We start from the raw sequence: 21,023 nt of genomic DNA, 5'->3' as shown, positions 1-21,023 counted from the left end.
AACCAAAGATGTCTAGACTTCCAGACAGGGATCGTTTCATCACCGTTAACTCCTCTGGCCAGAATTTTTCCTGTACATTTAATTAAATGCAGTATACTTTGGGGAGAAATGAATGCTAACCGCTAAATGAGGACATTTATTTGCCCAATGAGTTCATGACTACTGCTTCAGGATGCTAAGAAATAGCATGGTTAATGCACTTTTGGTTTTCTTATTAAACTACGAGTCATTTCTGTTTATTTTAGAATTCTTTCCTCATCTGTTGTATGTGGTGGTCACCAGGAATGGGAGCCCCATCACCCACTCAGGAAGTGATGGACTGACTCCCTGTGAATGGGTAAAGAAACACTGTTTTCATAAGCGTCGTCATGTGGATCAAAGAGTGGGTCCTCTACACACGTTCCCAATTAACTGTGGCCATCCCATTCCGTGTCCCTTCTACTCTCCAGTATAGTTTCTAATCCTTTCAGAGCCCATAAACAAAAGGGAAGCCCAGCCCAGCCAAAACAAAGCAGAAAACATTCAAAGGAAGATGAAAACATCCTAGAGATTAGTGAAAGAACTCCAGATATCCCAGTACCCCAAGGTGACTCCAATTCACAATGGCTGACTGGCCCTGGCTTCTCACCCCAGGGGGTTACTCTTATCTGCACCCAGTACCACTTCCCACAAGGACCCCAGAGCTCGGTCTCTAGCACCAGACTCTGTGCTTTGATACACACTGCTGGCCATCTTCACAATACCTCCACCTGAATGTCTTATAGTCATCTTCAATTCAGCATGTATTATTAGTCCAACTGTGTAATTAAGATCTACGGATTTCACTATATGTAAATCTTACTTTAAGAAAAAGTAAAAGTTTTAAAAAGAAGCAAGTTTAAAGTGACCTTCATCTTTCCCTCTATCAAAACTCCTCCTTCTAAGGTCTTGAGCTTACTTCAGAGTGTCCCTCAGCTCCCTAAGCCTCTGCACCCAATCAATCAGCAAGACCTATTGATTCTACCCATTCCATTTCTCTCGAAACTTTCCTTTTCTCTACATTTTCTCATCATTTCCCATCATCACATTTTACTCAAATGATACTGACCACCTACTATGGGCCAGACACTGTGCGAGGCCGTAAGTCTACATTACAAACAACACATAAATAGTGTCACACTGGAGTTTGCATTTTAGAATCTCAGGTGGAAACTACACCACAGGGGCACTGGGAACACAGAAGTGATTCCCTCTACACAGGGGTAGGGGGCTTGGTGGGCTGCACAGATGGTAGAGGTCAGGGATGGGTCTGGAAAGTTCCTGGAGAGGCTGATCTCTGTTGAAAGATGAATAGCATTTGCCAAGTGGACAAAAGAAGAACTGCATTCCAGCCAATGAGAAGAGCTCAGACAGAAGCAGCTAGAGGGAGCATGTAAGTCATTCTGGTTTGAGGCTGGGGGGGTGAAGGTTGTTTGTTTGTTTGTTTGAGGATTTGTTCTAAAGGAGCTAGAAGTGGAGAAGCAGGTGGGAACTATCATGGGAGGTTTTGTCAATCACATACAGGAATTTGAATCTTAACCTCTCGGCAGAGGGAATGTCAGCAGCGTTTTAAGCAAGGAACCAGTCACCCTTACTCTTTAGGAAAATTGCTTTAGATATCATGATCTCTTATGGGAACAGCCACAATTGTTTTTCTTTTTTTTTTTTTTTTTTTTTTTTTTTTGAGACGGAGTCTCGCTCTGTCGCCCAGGCTGGAGTGCAGTGGCCGGATCTCAGCTCACTGCAAGCTCCACCTCCCGGGTTTACGCCATTCTCCCGCCTCAGCCTCCCCAGTAGCTGGGACTACAGGCGCCCGCCACCTCGCCCGGCTAGTTTTTTGTATTTTTTAGTAGAGACGAGGTTCCACCATGTTCGCCAGGATGGTCTCGATCTCCTGACCTCGTGATCCGCCCGTCTCGGCCTCCCAAAGTGCTGGGATTACAGGCTTGAGCCACCGCGCCCGGCCCACAATTGTTTTTCTTAACTCTCATCTCCCCTCCCTCCAGACACCATTTCCAAAGTGAAAAACAAGATGATGTGTCTTCCCTAATTAAAAAATAAAACAAAATAAAAACCCTAGCATAGCTCCCATAGCAGATATTCCAAACTCCAATTCCAACTCCAAGGAAAATTGTTCCTGGAGATGTTAATAGTTGTTATGGGGGAATGGGAGAGAGGGGAAATCATTTCCTTGCAAAAAACTCTTTGATTAACCTTTATACAAGATTAAACACATTTCCTTTCCATTGCAGGATTTCTCAGAGTCTTCAATTTTCTTTCTTCCTTTTTTTTTTTTTTTTTTTCTTGAGACGAAGTCTTGCTCTGTTGCCCAGGCTGGAGTGCAGTGGCCGGATCTCGGCTCACTGCAAGCTCCGCCTCCCGAGTTCACGCCATTCTCCTGCCTCAGCCTCCCAAGTAGCTGGGACTACAGGCGCCTGCCACCATGCCCGGCTAGTTTTTTGTATTTTTTAGTAGAGACGGGGTTTCACCGTGTTAGCCAGGATGGTCTCGATCTCCTGACCTCGTTATCCGCCCGTCTTGGCCTCCCAAAGTGCTGGGATTACAGGTTTGAGCTACCGCGCCCGGCCCTTTTTTTTTTTTTTTTTTTTTTTTTGAGATGGCGTCCTGCTCTGTAGCCCAGGATGGAATGCAGTGGCGTGATCTCAGTTCACTGCAACCTCCGCCTCCTGGGTCCTGGTTCAAGCAATTCTCCTGCCTTGGGAGAATACAGGCATGCACCACCATGCTCAACTAGTTTTTTTTGTATTTTTAGTAAAGATGGGATTTCAGTATGTTACCCAAGCTGGTCTTGAACTCCTGACCTCTCAATCTGCCCGCCTCGGCCTCCCAAAGTGCTGGGATTATAGGTGTGAGCCACAGCACCCATCCGAGGCTTCAATTTTCTAAAATCAATTAGGACTCTTTAAGAAGGGGATTCAGGATTCAAATTCCTTATTAAACAAGTGAGCTCTTTGATCTTGGAGCATTGATTAGCATCTTCATGGACTAGTCTTCTGTGAGATGCTGAACTCCAAACTCAGCTAAAAGTCCAAAGGCCAAACTCAGCTAGGTGAAGAGGGTCATGATTAATCTAGTCTCAACATTTATCCCTTCCTGATTTCCCCTCTCTCCCATTCCCCCATAACAACTATTAACATCTCCAGGAACAATTTTCCTTGGACTTTGGAATTGGAGTTTGGAATATCTACTATGGGGAGTTATGTAGGGTTTCTATTTTGTTTTATTTTTTAATTAGGGAAGACACATCATCTTGTTTTTCATCTTGGAAATGGTGTCTGGACGGAGGGGAGATGAGAGTTAAGAAAAATAATTGTAGCTGTTCACATAAGAGATCGTGATATTGAAGCAATCTCCCTAAAGGGTGGGCACACACACCCTTCTTAGTGCCCTTACTTTCCTTTTATGCTTGAGGAATTCTTGGTCATCCTTTAAGCCATAGCCCAATAGCAACTCTGTTGTGAAAACATGGCCCCAGGGGGGTAGCCTCATCTGCACCCAATACCACTTTGGTGAAGGTTGCAGAGATACAGGTTTATCTGAATCAAGGCTACTGTCCATGAAACCCCTCTATGTGCTATTTGAAAATTGTGTGGATGAATAATTCTATAATCTGTAATCTTTCTTTAAAAAGAAAGAGGCCGGGCGCTGTGGCTCAAGCCTGTAATCCCAGCACTTTGGGAGGCTGAGATGGGCGGATCACGAGGTCAGGAGATCGAGACCATCCTGGCTAACACGGTGAAACCCCGTCTCTACTAAAAATACAAAAACTAGCCGGGCGAGGTGGCGGGCGCCTGTAGTCCCAGCTACTCGGGAGGCTGAGGCAGGAGAATGGCGTAAACCCGGGAGGCGGAGCTTGCAGTGAGCTGAGATCTGGCCACTGCACTCCAGTCCGGCGACAGAGCGAGACTCTGCCTCAAAAATAAAAATAAAAATAAAAATAAAAATAAAAAAATTAAAAAGAAAGAAAGGTTCTCTACGATGGGCTAAGAGACTCTCGCCTCTAGAGACTGTGCACTGTCCTGTATTTAAAGGGACATCAGTCATTCTCAGCCCCTCTGTTCTAAATTACATGAAGAACAGAAGCATCATGTCAAGCCACTGGATACCATGATTGACTGGGGACAAAGGGAGTGCCAGAAAGAAGTTTTGAAGTGCATGTTTGAGAACGAGTGGGGGTATCCTGGATCTCGGACGTAGGGTGTTGGAATGAAGGAAATTGATCCTAGAATGGAGAGACTGGAAATCAGAAAGAACATAGTGAATGAATCCTCTGAAGAACAGCTTCACAAGGAAGCCCCTTGTTCACATAAGTGGGTACAGATACTTTCCTGTTTTTTTTTTTTTTGAGACGGAGTCTCGCTCTGTCACCCAGGCTTTAGTGCCATGGTGCAATCTCGGCTCACTGCAAGTTCCACCTCCCAGGTTCACGCCATTCTCCTGCTTCAGCCTCCTGAGTAGCTGTGACTACAGGCACCCACCAAAACGCCTGGCTAATTTTTTGTGTTTTTAGTGGAACCGGGATTTCACCGTGTTAGGATGGTCTCGATCTACTGACCTCGTGATCAGCCTGCCTCAGCCTCCCAAAGTGCTGCGATTACAGGCGTGAGCCACTGCGACTGGCCAACACTTTCCTTTTTAAAGCAGGAACAGGAGGAGGACAAGTAAAAGAAAGCCACGGCTTTGCTCAGGGAAGGGATGTTCTAGATATTGCTTCCGTGTGCTTAGGAGAGGAGAAAACAGGAATTGAAAGGGAGAAGAAGTAAAAAATGCATTAAAAGCTTTGTACTTTACACTTTGGACCCAGCTTTGCTTTCATCAGACAGGACCTAGGGCTGACTACTGCCTTCCAACTTTGGGATGGAGAACGGGCAGAGGGGAAGGTGTGCCAGTGCAGCGAAGGAAAGAAGAGGGAGAAGAGAGGCAGGGGAAGTAACAAGAGGAGGAAATGGAAGGGAGCAAAGGGATTGTCAGCTCTTATGCAGAAGTAAAGCAGGGGCCCACTGTGGTGGCTTGTGCCTGTAATCCCAGCACTTTGGGAGGCGGAGTTGGGTGGATCACTAGAGGCCGGGAGTTCGAGACCAGCCTGACCAACATGGTGAAACCCTGACTCTACTAAAAACACAAGAATTAGCTGGGTGAGGTGGTGAATGCTTGTAATCCCAGCTAGTTGGGAGACTGAGGTGGGAGGATTGCTTGAGGGTAGGAGTTTGAGACCAGCCTGGCCAAAAGACTCCAGCTCTACTAAAAATACAAAAATTAAATGGTCATGGTGGCATGTGTCTATAATACCAGCTACATGGGAAGGTAAGGCAGGAGGATCAATTGAACCCGGGGGGTGGAGGTTGTAGTGAGCTGATACCACGCCACTGCATTCCTGCCTAGAAGACGGAGTGAGACTGTGGCTCAAAAAAAAGAGAGAGGAAAAAAAAAAAAACAGAGCAAAGTAAAGCAGGGATTCAGAGTTTGACCCAGGGAGGAAGAGGAAGAGAACCAGTCCCATGTCTGTCCTCCTCCTGGTTTTCACCACAGCCATCAGCAGGTTTGTAGGTCTTTGTTGAGCAACCAGCAAAGGAGTAGAATGTGGTTGAGGGAAATCTGGTGAAACTTAAGATGAGGAGCAGCCTGGAGGCGATTTCCCAGGGCGAAGCTTCCTGTTGCTGCAGATGAAGTGTGGGGAGCACAGGGCACTTTGGCTCAGCATTCCCTGGAAGGAACCATTTCCTTTCCTCCCTGGGGTTAGCACCATCCCTGCACTCACTCCAAATGAGGCAACCTGCTGCCTTTTGGTGTGCCTTTTTGTCCCCAAAATTCTTACAGTACACCTGGGAGTTCTTTAATGCCTACTTACAAGAAGTCCCAGCTTTCATGGCGAAAAATGATGTCCCAGATTCTTTTTTTTTTTTTTTTTTTTGATGGCATTGGAGGCGCTAAAAAGATAATACATTCCAAAGTTCTAACAGGAAAATATAAAACAGCCAGAAACAAAGGAGTCTAGCTCTCTGTATGAATTCTCAGCTGAAAGGATCTCCTTGACTGTCTGTAGTTTTAGTGAAAGACGTAGATTATGTTTTTTTTTTTTTTTTTTTTTTTCTTTGAGACGGAGTCTGGCTCTGTAGCTCAGGCTGGTGTGCAGTGGCACTCCAACATTAGGGAGTTCAAAAAGGCACAAAGTTTCAAAAATTAAACTTTATTGAAATATTGTTTCATCAACTAGTAATTCTAACACTATTAATAAATGCTAGGGCAAGTGGTGACATAGACAGCCTAGGCCACAAGTGCTATCTTTAAAAGCTTTGCTTGCTGTACCCTTTGGAGCTGCCTCCTGGTCCCCTCACGCTCTGCCCGCCTTTTAAGAGCCTGTCCTGGGCAGCACGACAGGGGCAAACAGCCTGGATGCCCAGTTGCAGACAGACATCCATGCCCAGAGGAGGCCGCCTCTGGGTGCAGGAGGAGCCACTGGAATTCCTCCTCTCAGCCTTCTTTTAATGCCCTCAAGTATTGCCTGCACACAGATAGACCCCACCAGCAGCAGTAGAATAAACAGGCCCTGCAGCAGCAGGACTACAGCTCTAGTGAATGAGACAAGCCTCTCTCCAGCAAGGTAGAGGAGCCCAGGCTCAAAACCCTGGTCTCTGCCTTCATGTTTGCCACCGAGCCCAGGACTAGGGGCAGCATGGGAGCTGCTGGCTGGGGCCGTGTTGGTCACCCCCTCCCTCCGACTTCTCTCTACAGCCACGTTTTCAGTTGTAGGGCTAAGGCCAGTGGCTACAGTAGGTGCCATGATTTCAGTCAGCTCCTCATTGGGCTGGTCCTTGGCCGGAGCTCCCTCCAGCTCCAGTGCTCTCTCTGGAGGGGTGTCTTCCCATGCTGGCTCTGGCTCAACAGCTGGTGCTGGAAGTGCTCCTATTTCTGCATATGGACCAGGAGCTGAAAAAGGAGAAAGGGTCACCAGCGTCAGTCACTTTCCACTGGAATTTCCAAACACAGAAACAACCTCACTGAATTTAAAGGAGTTCCAGCCCCTAAACACCGACCCCACAAAGTCTTCCAGACTGCAGGCCACCTCACCTTGTGCCTGCGCCTCCATGGGCTCCTGAATCTCCTCCTGGACAGGGACAATGTGCAGATGCAGCCCCGATGGGATCTCTGGTGTGGCCTGGCCTGCGAGGGCCTGGCCTGGGCTGCCCTGTGGTACCTGGGTGCGCCTTCTTACAAAGGGCCACAGGCGTCTGGGGTGAGGGATGAGCCTTCTTCGGCATCGTTGGAAAAGGCTCTCACTCCCTCCATTCCTGAAACAGCAGCCTCTGGAAGTGGGGAAGCAACACGAGAACATCTTGCTCTCTCGAGCGTCTCCCACCAAGTGAGCTGGTTACGGGGCTGACCCTAGGATCTGGGCGCCTGGTTACCACACTTCTAAATTCTGTTGGATGTGTCATCAAGTGAGGTCGCTTCTTTAAGGTTCCGTCCCCTTGGCCCCTTTCTTCCATACGTCCTACTCAGAACTCCACTGGGCTGCTGACTGCCCACCCTCCCCCCAGGACAACTCCTTACCTAGACACCATTACGTTCACCCAGGGCCTGCTTGGACACCTGTGCCTGATGTTCACCGGGGGCCGGATGTCCTCCTCAGGCCTGATGTCCACCTAGGGCCTGATGTCTGCCTTGGGCCTATGTTCCTTTTGGGGCCTTGTGTTCACCTGGGGACTGTATCCAGCTGCGGCCTGATGGCTTACTGGGTGTTGTTGTTCACCTAAGGCCTTGTGTCCACCTGGGGTCTGGTGATCACCTGGGACTTGAGTATCAACTTGGGGCCTGGGTGTCTACTTAAGGCCGGATGTGCGCCTAAGGCCTGAGTTTTCACCTGGGCCTGATGTTCTCCTGGGAACTGGCTGTGTACCTTGGGTCTAATGTCCACCTGAAGCCTATGTATTTACCTAAGGCATGGTGTCTACCTGCGGCCTGATGTCCACAGGAGTCTGGTGTTCAAATGGGCCTACTGTCCACCTAGGGCTTTGGTGTCCATCTGGGGCCTGGCTGTCAACTTGGGGCCTGGTGTACTCCTTGAGTCCAGGGTCCATCTGGGGCCTGATGTCTGCCTGCAGGACTGGCGTCCTCCTGAGTGAGGTGGGAAGATCTCTGGAGCTCAAGAGGTTGAGACCACAGTGAGCTGTGATTGTGCCACTGCCCTCCAGTCTGGGTGACAGAGTGAGACCCTGTCTCAAACAGATCAACAGGAAAACACACAAATTATATAGCTATACAAAAATATTTTCTTTTTTTTTAACCTTATTCTATCAGCTTTTTTCGTTATTTATTTATTTCACTTTTAAAACATTTTTGTTAAAAACCAAGACACAAACATATACTTTCACCTAAGCCTAAGCAGGGTCAGGATCATCAATTTCACTGTCCTCTACCGCCACATCTTGTTCCACTGGAAGGTCTTCAGGGGCAGTAACATGGGCTGTCATCTCCTTGATAATAATGCCTTCTTCTGGAAACCTGAAGGACCTGCCCGAGGCTGCTTCACAGTTAACTTAAAAAAAAAAAAGTAGTAAGCATATACCCTAAAATAACAATAAAAAACATAGGATATTAAATACATAAAACATTAACATCAGCATCTATTATTTTCATCGATCATTATGCACTACACATAATTGTACACACCCACATCACCACAAACATGTAAACTCTGTGGTGTCCAATAAATCTGCCTTTCTTTACCTACGTTTGTCTTGGTAAATTCTTTTACCACCCATCCCACAGTCCCAGAGAGTCGCTGCTCCCCTTTGACCATGAGTAAGGAGGATGTAAAGCTGACACCACCCAGGAATATTCCCTGAGGCCAAGCGCAGGCCACAGATTATGGTGAAGCCTGCAACTTCCACACTGTAAGCCTCCATGGGCCTGGTGACCCCTGTGACCAGGTCACAGGAGCATCTATGGGTGAAGCACTTGCAGAGGCCCCAGTGTATACCCCAGCACACTGGAGGCCGCTCCCCACACTCACAACCCCAGGCATGTATAGAGGATCCACATTCCTGCACACAAACACCAGGTAATGCATGAGGGGAAGGGAGGCTACCTTGAAACTAAGCACTGCCTCACTATCTTAAAACACTCTGTCATCATGAGGGCGAACCAGAGATTGACTCGACTGGCAGTTTAGTCCATCACTTTGGCCCTTGAGTTACTAACATTGACGGAACTGTTCAAAGTTACTAACTTTGGGTTTTCTGCCCACGTAAGTGCCGGAAGCTAAGATGGGAACATCAGTGTCAGTCAAATAAAGCAACATGCATTAACTTAGGGACCACTACACAAGTTCACCAGTACATCCTTCTGGTGCCACTAGGATGCCACTTACCCCTCTACATAAGAGAAAAGATTTTTAAAGTAGAATATGAATTATTGCTTTTTATGCAGATGCCATTATTAAATATTATAATTGCCCTGCTTTTTCCAAGTATGACATATAAACAGTTAAATCGATTCAAGATCATTAAATCATATGAAATAATTTTTATATACATTACCTGCTGAGTTGAATATTACAGAAGTCGTCTCCAACCCATAAGTAGTCTTAAAAAGACAGAGACATATTTTTTAAATTGCTGAGCTTGATATCTAACAATATAAATGCTGTTAAGAATGCTGAGATGGATTTGCTGAATAGATATCAAACCGGCCTGCCTTCACAGGAAGGGCATATAGCCACTGCACTTGCACCAGACAATTTATTTGTGTGTCCATGGACAAGAAGTAAAGAAAAACAATGAATAACTTCAAAAGCAGTGAAAACATTGCAGCTGAGCTCTGGAATTCTTCGTAGAAACCATGAAAAGGGAATGAAAACACTTAGAGCAATTGCAGGTTAGAAACTGGGATTCACAGGAGGTTAACGGAGCACATTGTGTTAAGTGAAATGAGCCAGGCACAAAAAGACAGCTACCACGTGACCTGACTTATGTGGAATGTAAAACAATTGAACTCACAGAAGCAGAGTGTAGAATGGAGTTTACCAGGGGCTGGGAGGCAGGGGCTTGGGGAGACAGTGAAAGCATTCAAAATTGTAGTTAGACAGGAGGAATAAGTTTAAGAGATACATTGCACAACATGGTGACTGCAGTTAATGTATTGTATTCTTGAAAATCAAGAAGTGTTCTCACCACAAAAAATAAGTATGCGTATGTTCCTGAGTGCAATGTAATCATTCCACAATCTGCTTATTTCTAAACAGGTTTTACACAACATATATACAATTTTATTTGCCATTTAAAAAACTAATGAATTGTAAAAAGAATTAAGTACTAGAAAACCGGTCACAGTTTAGGACAACTCTCTTTGTAAAATTAATGGTTCCTTTCTTAACCAACCTGTTGGTCTATATTAGTTAATGAAATGAGACTTGGTTTATACTCTAAATCTCAACTCAAATTGTAGTCGTCTTCTATGTATTAACTGATCTGAAAGTAACTGCAGAATCAGAATGAAAGCCATCTGAAAAGAAAGTTATCCCAAGTGAAATGTTTTATTGGCCTTTGATTTATCTCTTTTACTCAGAAATGAAATGAATACTTATTATTTTAATAGACCCAATTGTTTCAGGCTATAAACTTGATTACACAATTTCAATTCATTTTTTATAGCCTGAGAAACATGCTTTTGAAAATATTCTTGGCTGGATGCGATGACACACGCCTATAATCCCAGCACTCTGGGAGGCCGAGGCAGGCGGATCATGAGGTCAGGAGATGGAGACCATCCTGGCTAACACAGTGAAACCCCGTATCTACTAAGAAAATACAAAAAATTAGCCAGGAGTGGTAGCGGGTACCTGTGGTCCAACCCACTGGGGAGGCTGAGGCAGGAGAAAGGCATGAACCCGGGAGGCAGAGCTTGCAGTGAGCTGAGATCGTGCCATTGCACTCCAGCCTGGGCGACAGAACGAGACTCCGTCTCAAAAAAAAAAAAAAGGTAAATATTCCTTCCCGAGTGTGGTGGCTCAGCACCTGTAATCCCGGCAACTCAGGAGGCTGAGGGATGAGAATCCCTTGAACCCAGGAAGTGGAGTTTGCAGTGAGCCGAGATCATGACAACAGAGGGAGACTTTGCCTAAAAAAAAAAAAAAAAAAAAAATTATTGAGTAAAAACAAACACCTTTAATTCTATGCTATTGTCCTTTATATATTAACTTATTGAAACAGAAAAAATTTATACAATGAAATTCATTATTCTAGTTTTGATTAATATGTTCCCCTTTGTATCATGCAGTTTACTTCTTAATCAATCTCCATAATTAACTGCAATTTTTTTTTTTTGAGAGAGAGTCTCACTCTTGTTGCCCAGGCTTGAGTGCAATGGCATAATCTCAGCTCACTGCAAGCTCTGCCTCCTGAGTTCAAGCTACTCTCCTGTCTCAGCCTCCCCAGTAGCTAGGATTACAGGCACACGTCACCACACCTGGCTAATTTTGTATTTTTAGTAGAGACGGGGTTTCTCCATGTTGGTCAGGCTGGTCTCGAACTCTTGACCTCAGGTGATCCGCCCGCCTTGGCTTCCCAAAGTGCTGAGATTACAGGTGTGAGCCACTGTACCCAGCTGTATTAATTTATAGATGTTACATTTCAAGCAATTGTCTTTTAAGATACCCTTTTGTCAGTTTCACTTACTGATGGCAACTTTCTACTTTGAGTAGCATGATTCATCTCTGCTGTCAGGCATTGGGGTTGCTGAGGGAGGAAGGTGTGTGTGTGTGTCTATGTTTGTTTTGTTCACTGACTGCATCTGTCCTACTGGCTGGGAGAAGAACACACACCGACATCTGTCCTGGCAGTGAAGGAGGGAGCAGCCCTCTGGGCACAGAGAGAAACCATCACTGCACCCAGACTGCACCTAGCCTAGTAAAGAACAAGTCTGAGAGCTTGCACACTAGTGAGATGATCAGTTCCTCCCTCCGCTCACACTAAGGACAAGGCAGTGACTATCAGCTTGGGCAGAGAGTACACAGCTCAACAGCAGGTTTTTAGAAAGAGAGCAGAGTCTTCTTCCTTCCATGTTAAAAACAATCATAATATGGTTCAGCTGACCACCAAGGACTGGGTTACATCCCACTATTTTCTGAAACTCAATACTGTCTTTGAACTTTTTGGAATCCCATAGCCTTTTCTATCTAAATGCGTACTGTTACTCTCATGGCTAAAAGTTGCAGGGAGCAGTCTCTTTCTTTCATTTGTGTTTCCAATTCTTTCTGGTTTCCTATACTATGACACTGTTTTAAACAGAATTTAAAAATCTTTCAGTCAGGCTGCACTCTCTGTTACACATTGGTTTTTAGTGCACTAAAATTCACAGCATTTCCTGTTTGAAAAATAAGAAGTCACAATTTTATTAATCATCATCTGTTTGAAAGCCATGCTAGTTTTAATAGTTACTGTGCTTCTGAATGTATTTTAAATGCCCATTCATGTGTCTTCTCTAACATTCCCAGGTTTGTGCTATTATAAACAGGGATAAAAGAAATGACCAGGAGAATCAATGTACGAATGGCTGAAAAAACAACAAAAATCCCAGCGGTCGTTTAGGACAAAATAGACCTGGCTGAGTCTCAAGTACCAAAGCAGGAATCATAAACATGCCACAGGGGGATTTGCTCTAAATGATATTTAAATATTTAAAAATGTACAATTTATATACGAGCAAAAAGAAAATAAATAACTATTTTTTTTGAGACCGGGGCCACTCTGTTGCCCAGGCTGGAGTGCAGTGATGCAATCATGGCTCACTACAGCCTTGAACTCCCAGGCTCAAGAGATCCTCCCACCTCAGCCTCCTGAATAGCTGGGACTGTCCAAATGCACACCTGGAAAGAAGGTGAAAACTTATTTATATTTCAATGTAATTATTTGTGAAGAAGGAAACATAATAAAGGCATTAAGAATGTAATGCCTAAATAGTAAAGTATGTTTTTATGGAAAATCACCAGTAGCCGGAAAAAATGTCTGCAGAATGTTTAGGTCCTGTTTGCAAGAGTAGCGGGGAGCACTGGACACATCTCACCTCAATCCACAGGCAAGGCAGGACCCAAGCCACAGCCTTAAATGTATTCATTTGCTAAAAGAAAATGAACAGTTCTTTCTCTTCTTCCCATATACTTAAATCTAGTTTTATCGTTACATAATTTCTGGCTGGGCACGGTGACTCCTGCCTGTAATCCCAGCATTTTGGGAGGCTGACGTGGGTGGACCTCAAGGTCAGGAGTTCAAGACCAGCCTGACCAACATGGTGAAACCCCCTTTCTATTAAAAATAGAAAAATTAGCCAGGTGTGGTGTCGGGTGCCTGCAATCCCAGCTACTCCGGAGGCTGAGACAGGAGAATTGCTTGAACCCAAGAGGCAGAGGTTGCAGTGAGCCAAGATCATGCCATTGCACTCCAGCCTGAGTTACAGAGCGCGATTCCAATTCAAAATAATAATAATAATACTAATAATAATTTCCATATTTGAGCCCAGATTAATATATCATTTGTGAAGTTGATGTCTGCTTTGATTTAGGCTTTCTTGAATTGTTAGAAAAATGCTAAATTTCTTACATTATGCCTGATGGCCAAGTGAGGGAGTCAGTGTGGAAGCATTTTTCATGGAAGGTCCTGGTGGTCTCACAGGTAGCATTGAGGATGACATATGCACTCAGGCGAGAGCAGTTTCTACCTTGTCTCTCACTGGGAAATTATGAATATGACAAGGAGCTTCTTTCAGCATAACCAATGTTTCCTGCATTTGCAATATAGGGTCTCTGATCCATGTCATGGGGGAAATACTCTTTCTTTTTCTTTCCTAAAATTGCCTCCAACATAAGGGATTTGACAACATTGAATCATTGAATTCTGTCTCTGATGAACGAGAATTCTCTCTCCTTGTATTCTGGTTAACCTATTAAGTATTCCTACAAGAAGCAAATGTTGAAATGGTAAAATGGTGAGTGGTTTCCAACGCCCCCACCCCCCCACCAGGGGGACAGGATCTTGCTCTGTTGCCCAAGCTGGAGTGTGGTGGCATGATCATAGCTCACTGCAGCCTCAGCCTCCTGAGTCGGTGGGACTACAGGCATGTGCCTCCACACCCAGCTAATTTTCCAAAAACTTTTTGTAGAGATGGGGTCTTACTATGTTGCTTAGGCTGGTCTCGAACTCCTGGCCTCAAGCAATCCTCTCTCCTTGGCCTCTCAAAGTGCTGGGATTATAGGCATGAGCCACTGTGCCAGGCCAGTAAGCAATTTTGATAATAGGAGAAGGGGAATCAAAGGAAATTCAAGAAAAATGATAAAAATAAGCCATATAGCATTAGTGCTATCACAAAGGTTAAAGAAACTAACTTCAAACAATAGATGATTTAGACAGGGGAAAACTGTTACAAATACATCAAATTCCACCCCACTCCACTGTCTATCCCTTTTTCCTCTATGATTATTTGTGTTTTAAGTACCTATAATAGGTATAATCCACAAACAGACTTGCTTTAAACCTCAAAGCTTTTCTTTTTGTCTTTTTTTTTTTTTTTGAGACAGAGTCTCACTCTATCGCCCAGGCTGGAGTGCAGTGGCGTGATCTCGGCTCACTGCAAGCTCTGCCTCCCAGGTTCATGCCATTCTCCTGCCTCAACCTCTCGAGTAGCTTGGACTACAAGTGCCTGCCACCACACTCGGCTAATTTTTTTTTTTTTTTTTTTGTACTTTTAGTAGAAACAGGGTTTCACCGTGTTAGCCAGGATGGTTTCGATCTCCTGACGTCGTGATCCACCCGCCTTGGCCTCCCAAAGTGCTGGGATTACAGGTGTGAGCCACCGCGCCCAGCCAAAGTTTTTCTTATTTCAATAGGAACTTTGTAATGCAAGTAGAAAAATGTATGCTATATACAGATTCAACATATAACAGTTATTCTTCAAAACCAAGTGACATTGCATAATTTCAATGCTCTGGAGCTTTTATTTTTATTTTTAATTAATTAATTTTTTTTTAAGACAAGATTTGCTCTTGTTGCCCAGGCTGGAGGGCAATGGCGCATTCTCAGCTCACTGCAACCTCCGCCTTCCAGGTTCAAGTGATTCTCCTGCCTCAGCCTCCCAAGTAGCCAGGATTACAGGTGCCCACCACCACGCCCAGGTAATTTTTGTATTTTTCCTAGAGACAGGGCCTTTTTATCTAGGCCTGTCTTGAATTCCTTACCTCAAGTGACTTGGCTGCCTCGGCCTCCCAAAGTGCTGGGATTATAGGCATGAGCCTCTGTGCATACATAATTATGTATTATTCCAGAGGCATAATTATAGGTCTCTGTGCATACATAAATATGTATTCCTATTTAAGCCAAATCTTGATTTTTCCTTCAGGTTAATTTGCTGTAGCATTTGTTCTTTTGTACCTAGTGGGAACGGGTTCCCGCTGGCACGTCTCCAGTAGTCACTATGATAAATCTGACATTTCCCTGCCAGGTAAAGGAAAACCAATGAGAAGAGCTTGGTCTTTTGAATGGTCAAACATCAATGATTACTTGACAATCTCATTGCTAAATATTGTTAAAACAAAACACCTTGACTATAGGTTACGTCCTAGCAAGATCTATGGAGGAACAGTGCTGAACATGTATCTCTTCTCTTTAGAATTTATTATAAATTTTTGCTCTAAGTCTTACATTCTTGGAGTAACAATTTTAATGGGCCAAAACAGAATTTTATAAAAATTATCATTGGCATATCCCCAGTTGCCACTATGATGAACTAGACACACATGGCTACCAAGTAAAGTAAAACCAATGAAGTACTAAACTGTGAATACAGGTTCTAAAACACATTTTGTTTTAATTTATTTAATATAATCTGAATCTGTTAAGCATTTAGTTGGGTGCACCATTATTTACTTTTCCTGGAATAATGATCAATTATGGCTATTCCAAGACCAAATTTTAAATCCAATTCTAATTATTTCAAAAGTCAAGACCAAGTAGGTTATAAGAAACAATACCTTTTCCCCCCATTTTCAGCTGTGTGTGGTGGTGCATGCCTGTAGTCCCAGTTACTCAGGAGGCTGAGGCAAGAGGATTTCTTGAGCCCAGGAGTTGGAGGTGGCAGTGAGCTGTGACTGCACCACTGTACTCCAGACTGGGTGACAGAGTGAGAACTCAACTCTTAAAAAACACAAACAGTCAGCCGGGCGAGGTGGCTCATGCCTGTAATCCCAGTACTTTGGGAGGCCAAGGTGGGCAGATCAGGAGGGCAGGAGATTGAGACCATCCTGGCTAACACGGTGAAACCCTATCTCTACTAAAAATACAAAAAAAAAAAATTAGCCAGGCATGGTGGCGGGCACCTGTAGTCCCAGCTACTTGGGAGGCTGAGGCAGGAGAATGGCGTGAACCCGGGAGGCAGAGCTTGCAGTCAGCCGAGATTTCGCCACTGCACTCCAGCCTGGGTGACAGAGGGTGACTCCATCTCAAAAACAAAACACAACAAAACAAAAAAAAAGCACCAACAATCAAGTCCCCACATTTTCATTCAATAAAGGAAAAAGTTGAAATTAAGCACATGAAAACTGAGTGAGTCTCTAAGTTATTATTAATGTGTTATTTATATTATTAAACGGCAAGACCTTAGGCAATACTGCGTTACCATTCAGTTTTTATAAGCATTTAACTTCTGTTTTTAAAAAAATGTTGGCCTGGTGCTGTGGCTCACGCCTGTAATCCCAGCACTTTGGGAGGCCAAGGTGGGCGGATCACAAGTGGAGGAGTTCGAGACCATTCTGGCTAACCCGATAGAATCCCCTCTCTACTAAAAATGGACCCTTCATTTGGGCAAGGGCATTCCAAGGCTAACCTGAGGGACTGGTTCAGGCCATGAAGAGGGGCAGGGGCTGCCTCATTACACCCTCCTCCCTTTTGGAATTACTGACGGAACAAACTAAGTCTGCTGAGAAACATTTTCAATCTCTTCTCTCTGAAGCCTGCTACCTGGAGGCTTCATCTGTATGATAAACTTCAGTCTCCACAACCCCTTATCATCATAACCCAGACATTCCTTTCTACCGACTCCAAGTCTTCCAGTTAATAACTTAACTCTTTCAACCAATGGGCAATCAGAAAATTGTTCCATCTACCCATAATCTGGAAGCCTCCCTTCCCCACTTCGTGCTGCCTTTCCAGACTGAACCAATGTGCATCTCACATGTATCTGACCGAGTCTCGTGTCTCCCTAAAACGTATAAAACAGACTGTGCCCCAACAACTTTGGGCACATGCTCTCAGGATCTCCTGAGGGTTGTGTCACGGACGACTGGTCACTCATATTTGGCTCAGAATAAATCTCCTCAGATAATTTATAGAATTCGACTCTTTTTTTTCATCCATAATAGCAGGGAAATCAAAATGCTCATGTGAACACTTACAAACATAGTAATGTATTTAGTGAGGTCATCTGAGGACCAGTGTTCACTGTTCATGAACCTGACCACAGAAAAGCAAGTGGTCGTGGGTGCAGACGTGAGATTACATTCTCCATGCAATTAAGCACGCCACTGCTCTTTCCAATGTAGCCACTGCATAAAACTTAAATCCAGTTACCATGCAAGGAATAGCAATCTGCCTTCACCATAAAAACACCTGACTGAAAAGATTTAGGATTTCAATTTATCAGAACTTTATTGCTAAAGTCCTAAGAGATTCCTATTGTGATTATTAGCCATTTGTGATGTTACAAATTTAAAAACAAAAAAATACTGATTCAAGAGCAAGAGGAAGGTACAATGCACTCTTAAAGTTATTGTGTAGGATAATGTATGGGAAAGTGCTTGGCCAATAACTGTCACCACCCGTGCATCGACACTTACTGCACATCTTGTATTTGCCTGGCCTGTGTGTCGGACATGTGGACATAAGTATCATTCATGCCCCCAGGAAATCTGCTGGATATTACAAATAATAATGACAATAATAATATCACCACGTAAGCAAATATTTGGGGAAACACTAGTATCTGTGGTTCCAACAGGAAAAGGACTAGCATAGGAGCCAGAGACCTGGCAGGTGAGCTGGCTGGACCAACAACCTCCCCTCTGGACAGAGTAAGGCGATTTTTCTGCAGCTCTTAAGATGTTCATATTTTTTGTTGTAATACTTCAATCACATGTGTATTCCTGATTTATTGACAAATAATTTCTCATCTAGTTTACCTTTCTCATGCCCTTTATCTGTGTAGAACTTAGTAAGTTTTAATTCCTAACAATCACAAAGCCACAACTCACTCCAAGATATACAGGTTGAAGCATCTGAAACTATCACTTTTGCAAGTCAACAAGTCAGCAATTTAATATGACCCAAACTAATAGCTTTGCACCAAAAAATATGAATGACTTAGTAGCCATTCCAATTCTATTTAGGTATCAGAACACTCATTTCATATAGAAAAGTTAGCATTGTTAAGTTTTTATCCTGTCTAAAAATTTTAATAAAGTGACCAGCCTTATATTTGGCAAGACAGGAAGAAACATACAATGAACATCCTAAAAGTTAAGAAATTGTTTTATTGAATCAGGTTGCTACCAAAATCAGACAAAATGAAATGGCATGGCTTTATTTGGGTAAGCCCCTGTGATTCCCCCTAAGGAAAGCTCATAGATTATTGCCAACATAGTACTATCTAGCTGTGTTGTGGAACCAGTGGCCAACAAGGTAGAAGGAACCACCAGATTATAGGGGGAGTGAACCTGGATATTTGTTTTATTATAAATGTGAGGATAATACACTGAATTAATTCCTGGTGTTAAATATCAACCTGTCTATAACATCACATATCAATGTTTTAATTCCTATGATTGTTGTTTTGAAAAAACATCCTAGGGTAAAAATGTAAGTGTATTAGTTATTCCTTGTGGATTTTTGAATCTTAAGGAAATTACACTTTTTAATGTAGGAAAAACTAAACGTTATTTCTGTTTTTAACATTGACAATGCATACAGAATCGTGAAAATACATAAATAAAATCATGATGCATGTTGTATGTGTTAAGGCAGATACAATAATAGAGTGTTTTGCATTTTATTGTTTGAAATGCACCTTGCTGAATGTGTAGGCATTTATTTTTGTTTTGTTTTTTTTTTCTTTTTGAGATGGAGTATTGCTCTGTTGCCCAGGCTTAGTGCAGTGGTGTGATATCAGGTCACTGCAACCTCCACCTCCCAGGTTCAAGCAATTCTCCTGCCTCAGCTTTCTGAGTAGCTGGGACCACAGGCGCATGCCACCATGCCTGGCTAATTTTTTCTATTTTAGTAGAGATAGGGTTTTGCTATGTTAGCCAGGCTTGTCTCGATCTCCTGACCTCATGATCTGCCCACCTCGGCCTCCCAAAGTGCTAGGATTACAGGCATGAGATGTGTAGGCATTTCTAACAATTCTTATTTAAAAATTTATTATTAGTACAGGTCATCCCCAACTTTGCCCACACTTTATGCAGGGTATTACTAACTGCATGGTCACCAGACTGGTTCAAAGCTGCCTACTTTATAGTTACATCTCAGTTTTTTCTTGCTTCTCTGTTTTCCAAAATTTGTAAACATAGTATCTATAGGCATGGTAATTTTTTCCCGGCAGTTTTAAACATTAAGAGTTTTCAACTCCATCTTTTATAGTTCCTAATGCTCTAGAAATTCCTATTACTGTTGTGTTCCAGTGGATTTTTTTGAGGTAAAACAGAGCTTTGACTTTGGGTTGTTGGGAAAGCTGGGGGGAAAAATACTGGGTCAAGCTTCACGTTTAATAATTGGGGAAAAGGGACGGGAAACAACATCATCCTCATCATCTAGAATTATGTACTTTTGCAGCTTCTAGTCTCCGAGCGTCTTTGTTCCATGTGCTCGGAACTTTGGCAAACCCAAACAGCAGCAATGAGGATGCGGCATGATACGTCTCCACGTCTGTAGGGCTTTTTCCATCTTCCTGTTTCCATCCTGTTTCCTGTTTCCACCTCCCCACCCTGTTTCCATCTTCAGAATTCTCTTAGTTACATGTGCTTCACTATCTCTCTACACAGGGGTAGGGGGCTTGATGGGCTGCACAGATGGTAGAGGTCAGGGATGGGTCTGGAAAGTTCCTAGAGAGGCTGATCTCTGTTGAAAGATGAATAGGCATTTGCCAAGTGGACAAAAGAACTGCATTCCAGCCAATGGGAAGAGCTCAGACAGGAACAGCTGGAGGGAGCATGTAAGTAATTCTGGTTTGAGGCTGGGGGGTGACGGTTGGTTGGTTGGTTGGTTGAGGATTTGTTCTAAGGGAGGTAGAAGTGGAGAAGCAGGTGGGAACCATCGTGGAAGGTTTTGTCAATCACATTCAGGAGTTTGAATCTTAACCTGTCAGCAGAGGGAATGTCAGCAGCGTTTTAAGCAAGGAACTAGTCAACCTTACTCTTTAGGAAAATTGCTTTAGCTATCATGATCTCTTATGGGAACAGCTACAATTGTTTTTCTTAACTCTCATCTCCCCTCCCTCCAGACACCATTTCCAATGTGAAAAACAAGATGTGTGTCTTCCCTAATTAAAAAATAAAACAAAATAAAAACCCTAGCATAGCTCCCATAGCAGATATTCCAAACTCCAATTCCAAAGTCCAAGGAAAATTGTTCTTGGAGATGTTAATAGTTGTTGTGGGGGAATGGGAGAGAGGGGAAATCATTTCCTTGCAAAAAACACTTTGATTAACCTTTATACAAGATTAAACACATTTTCTTTCCATTGCAGGACTTCTCAGAGTCTTCAATTTTCTTCATCTTCTTTTTTTTTTTTTTTTTTTTTTTGAGATGGAGTCCTGCTCTGTAGCCCAGGATGGAATGCAGTGGTGTGATTTCAGTTCACTGCAACCTCCGCCTCCTGGTTGCCGGTTCAAACAATTCTCCTGCCTTTGGAGAATACAGGCATGCACCACCATGCTCAACTAGATTTTT

General features: G+C 43.6%; 1 protein-coding gene and 1 pseudogene across 1 annotated transcript; one reads left to right on the top strand and one right to left on the bottom strand.

Annotated features, from left to right (window-relative positions):
* The window catches only part of LOC104677912, a 61,131-nt pseudogene that overhangs the window by 21,977 nt on the left and 18,131 nt on the right, over positions 1-21,023 (top strand).
* On the bottom strand, positions 6,389-7,372 carry LOC115894807 (CMT1A duplicated region transcript 15 protein-like protein). The gene is made up of 2 exons (XM_030923290.1): positions 7,108-7,372; positions 6,389-6,966 (listed from the first exon to the last, which is right to left on the bottom strand). Exons 1-2 carry the CDS (start codon positions 7,370-7,372, stop codon positions 6,389-6,391), a joined length of 843 nt encoding a protein of 280 aa, XP_030779150.1.

This window comes from Rhinopithecus roxellana, chromosome 19, assembly GCF_007565055.1.
Source record: "Rhinopithecus roxellana isolate Shanxi Qingling chromosome 19, ASM756505v1, whole genome shotgun sequence".
Classification (NCBI taxonomy): Eukaryota; Metazoa; Chordata; class Mammalia; order Primates; family Cercopithecidae; genus Rhinopithecus; species Rhinopithecus roxellana.
The sequence above is the reverse complement of the archived record's forward strand: the minus strand, read 5'-3'. Positions and strand labels throughout refer to the sequence as shown.

What these genes read in the sequence shown, in the direction of transcription:
- LOC115894807 (XM_030923290.1), bottom strand. Translation starts at nt 7,372, where the DNA reads ATGTTCTCGTGTTGCTTCCCCACTTCCAGAGGCTGCTGTTTCAGGAAT. An exon ending in CATGGAGGCGCAGGCACAAG is followed by an intron (nt 6,967 to 7,107) that starts GTGAGGTGGCCT and finishes CTCCTTTTTCAG; the next exon opens with CTCCTGGTCCATATGCAGAA.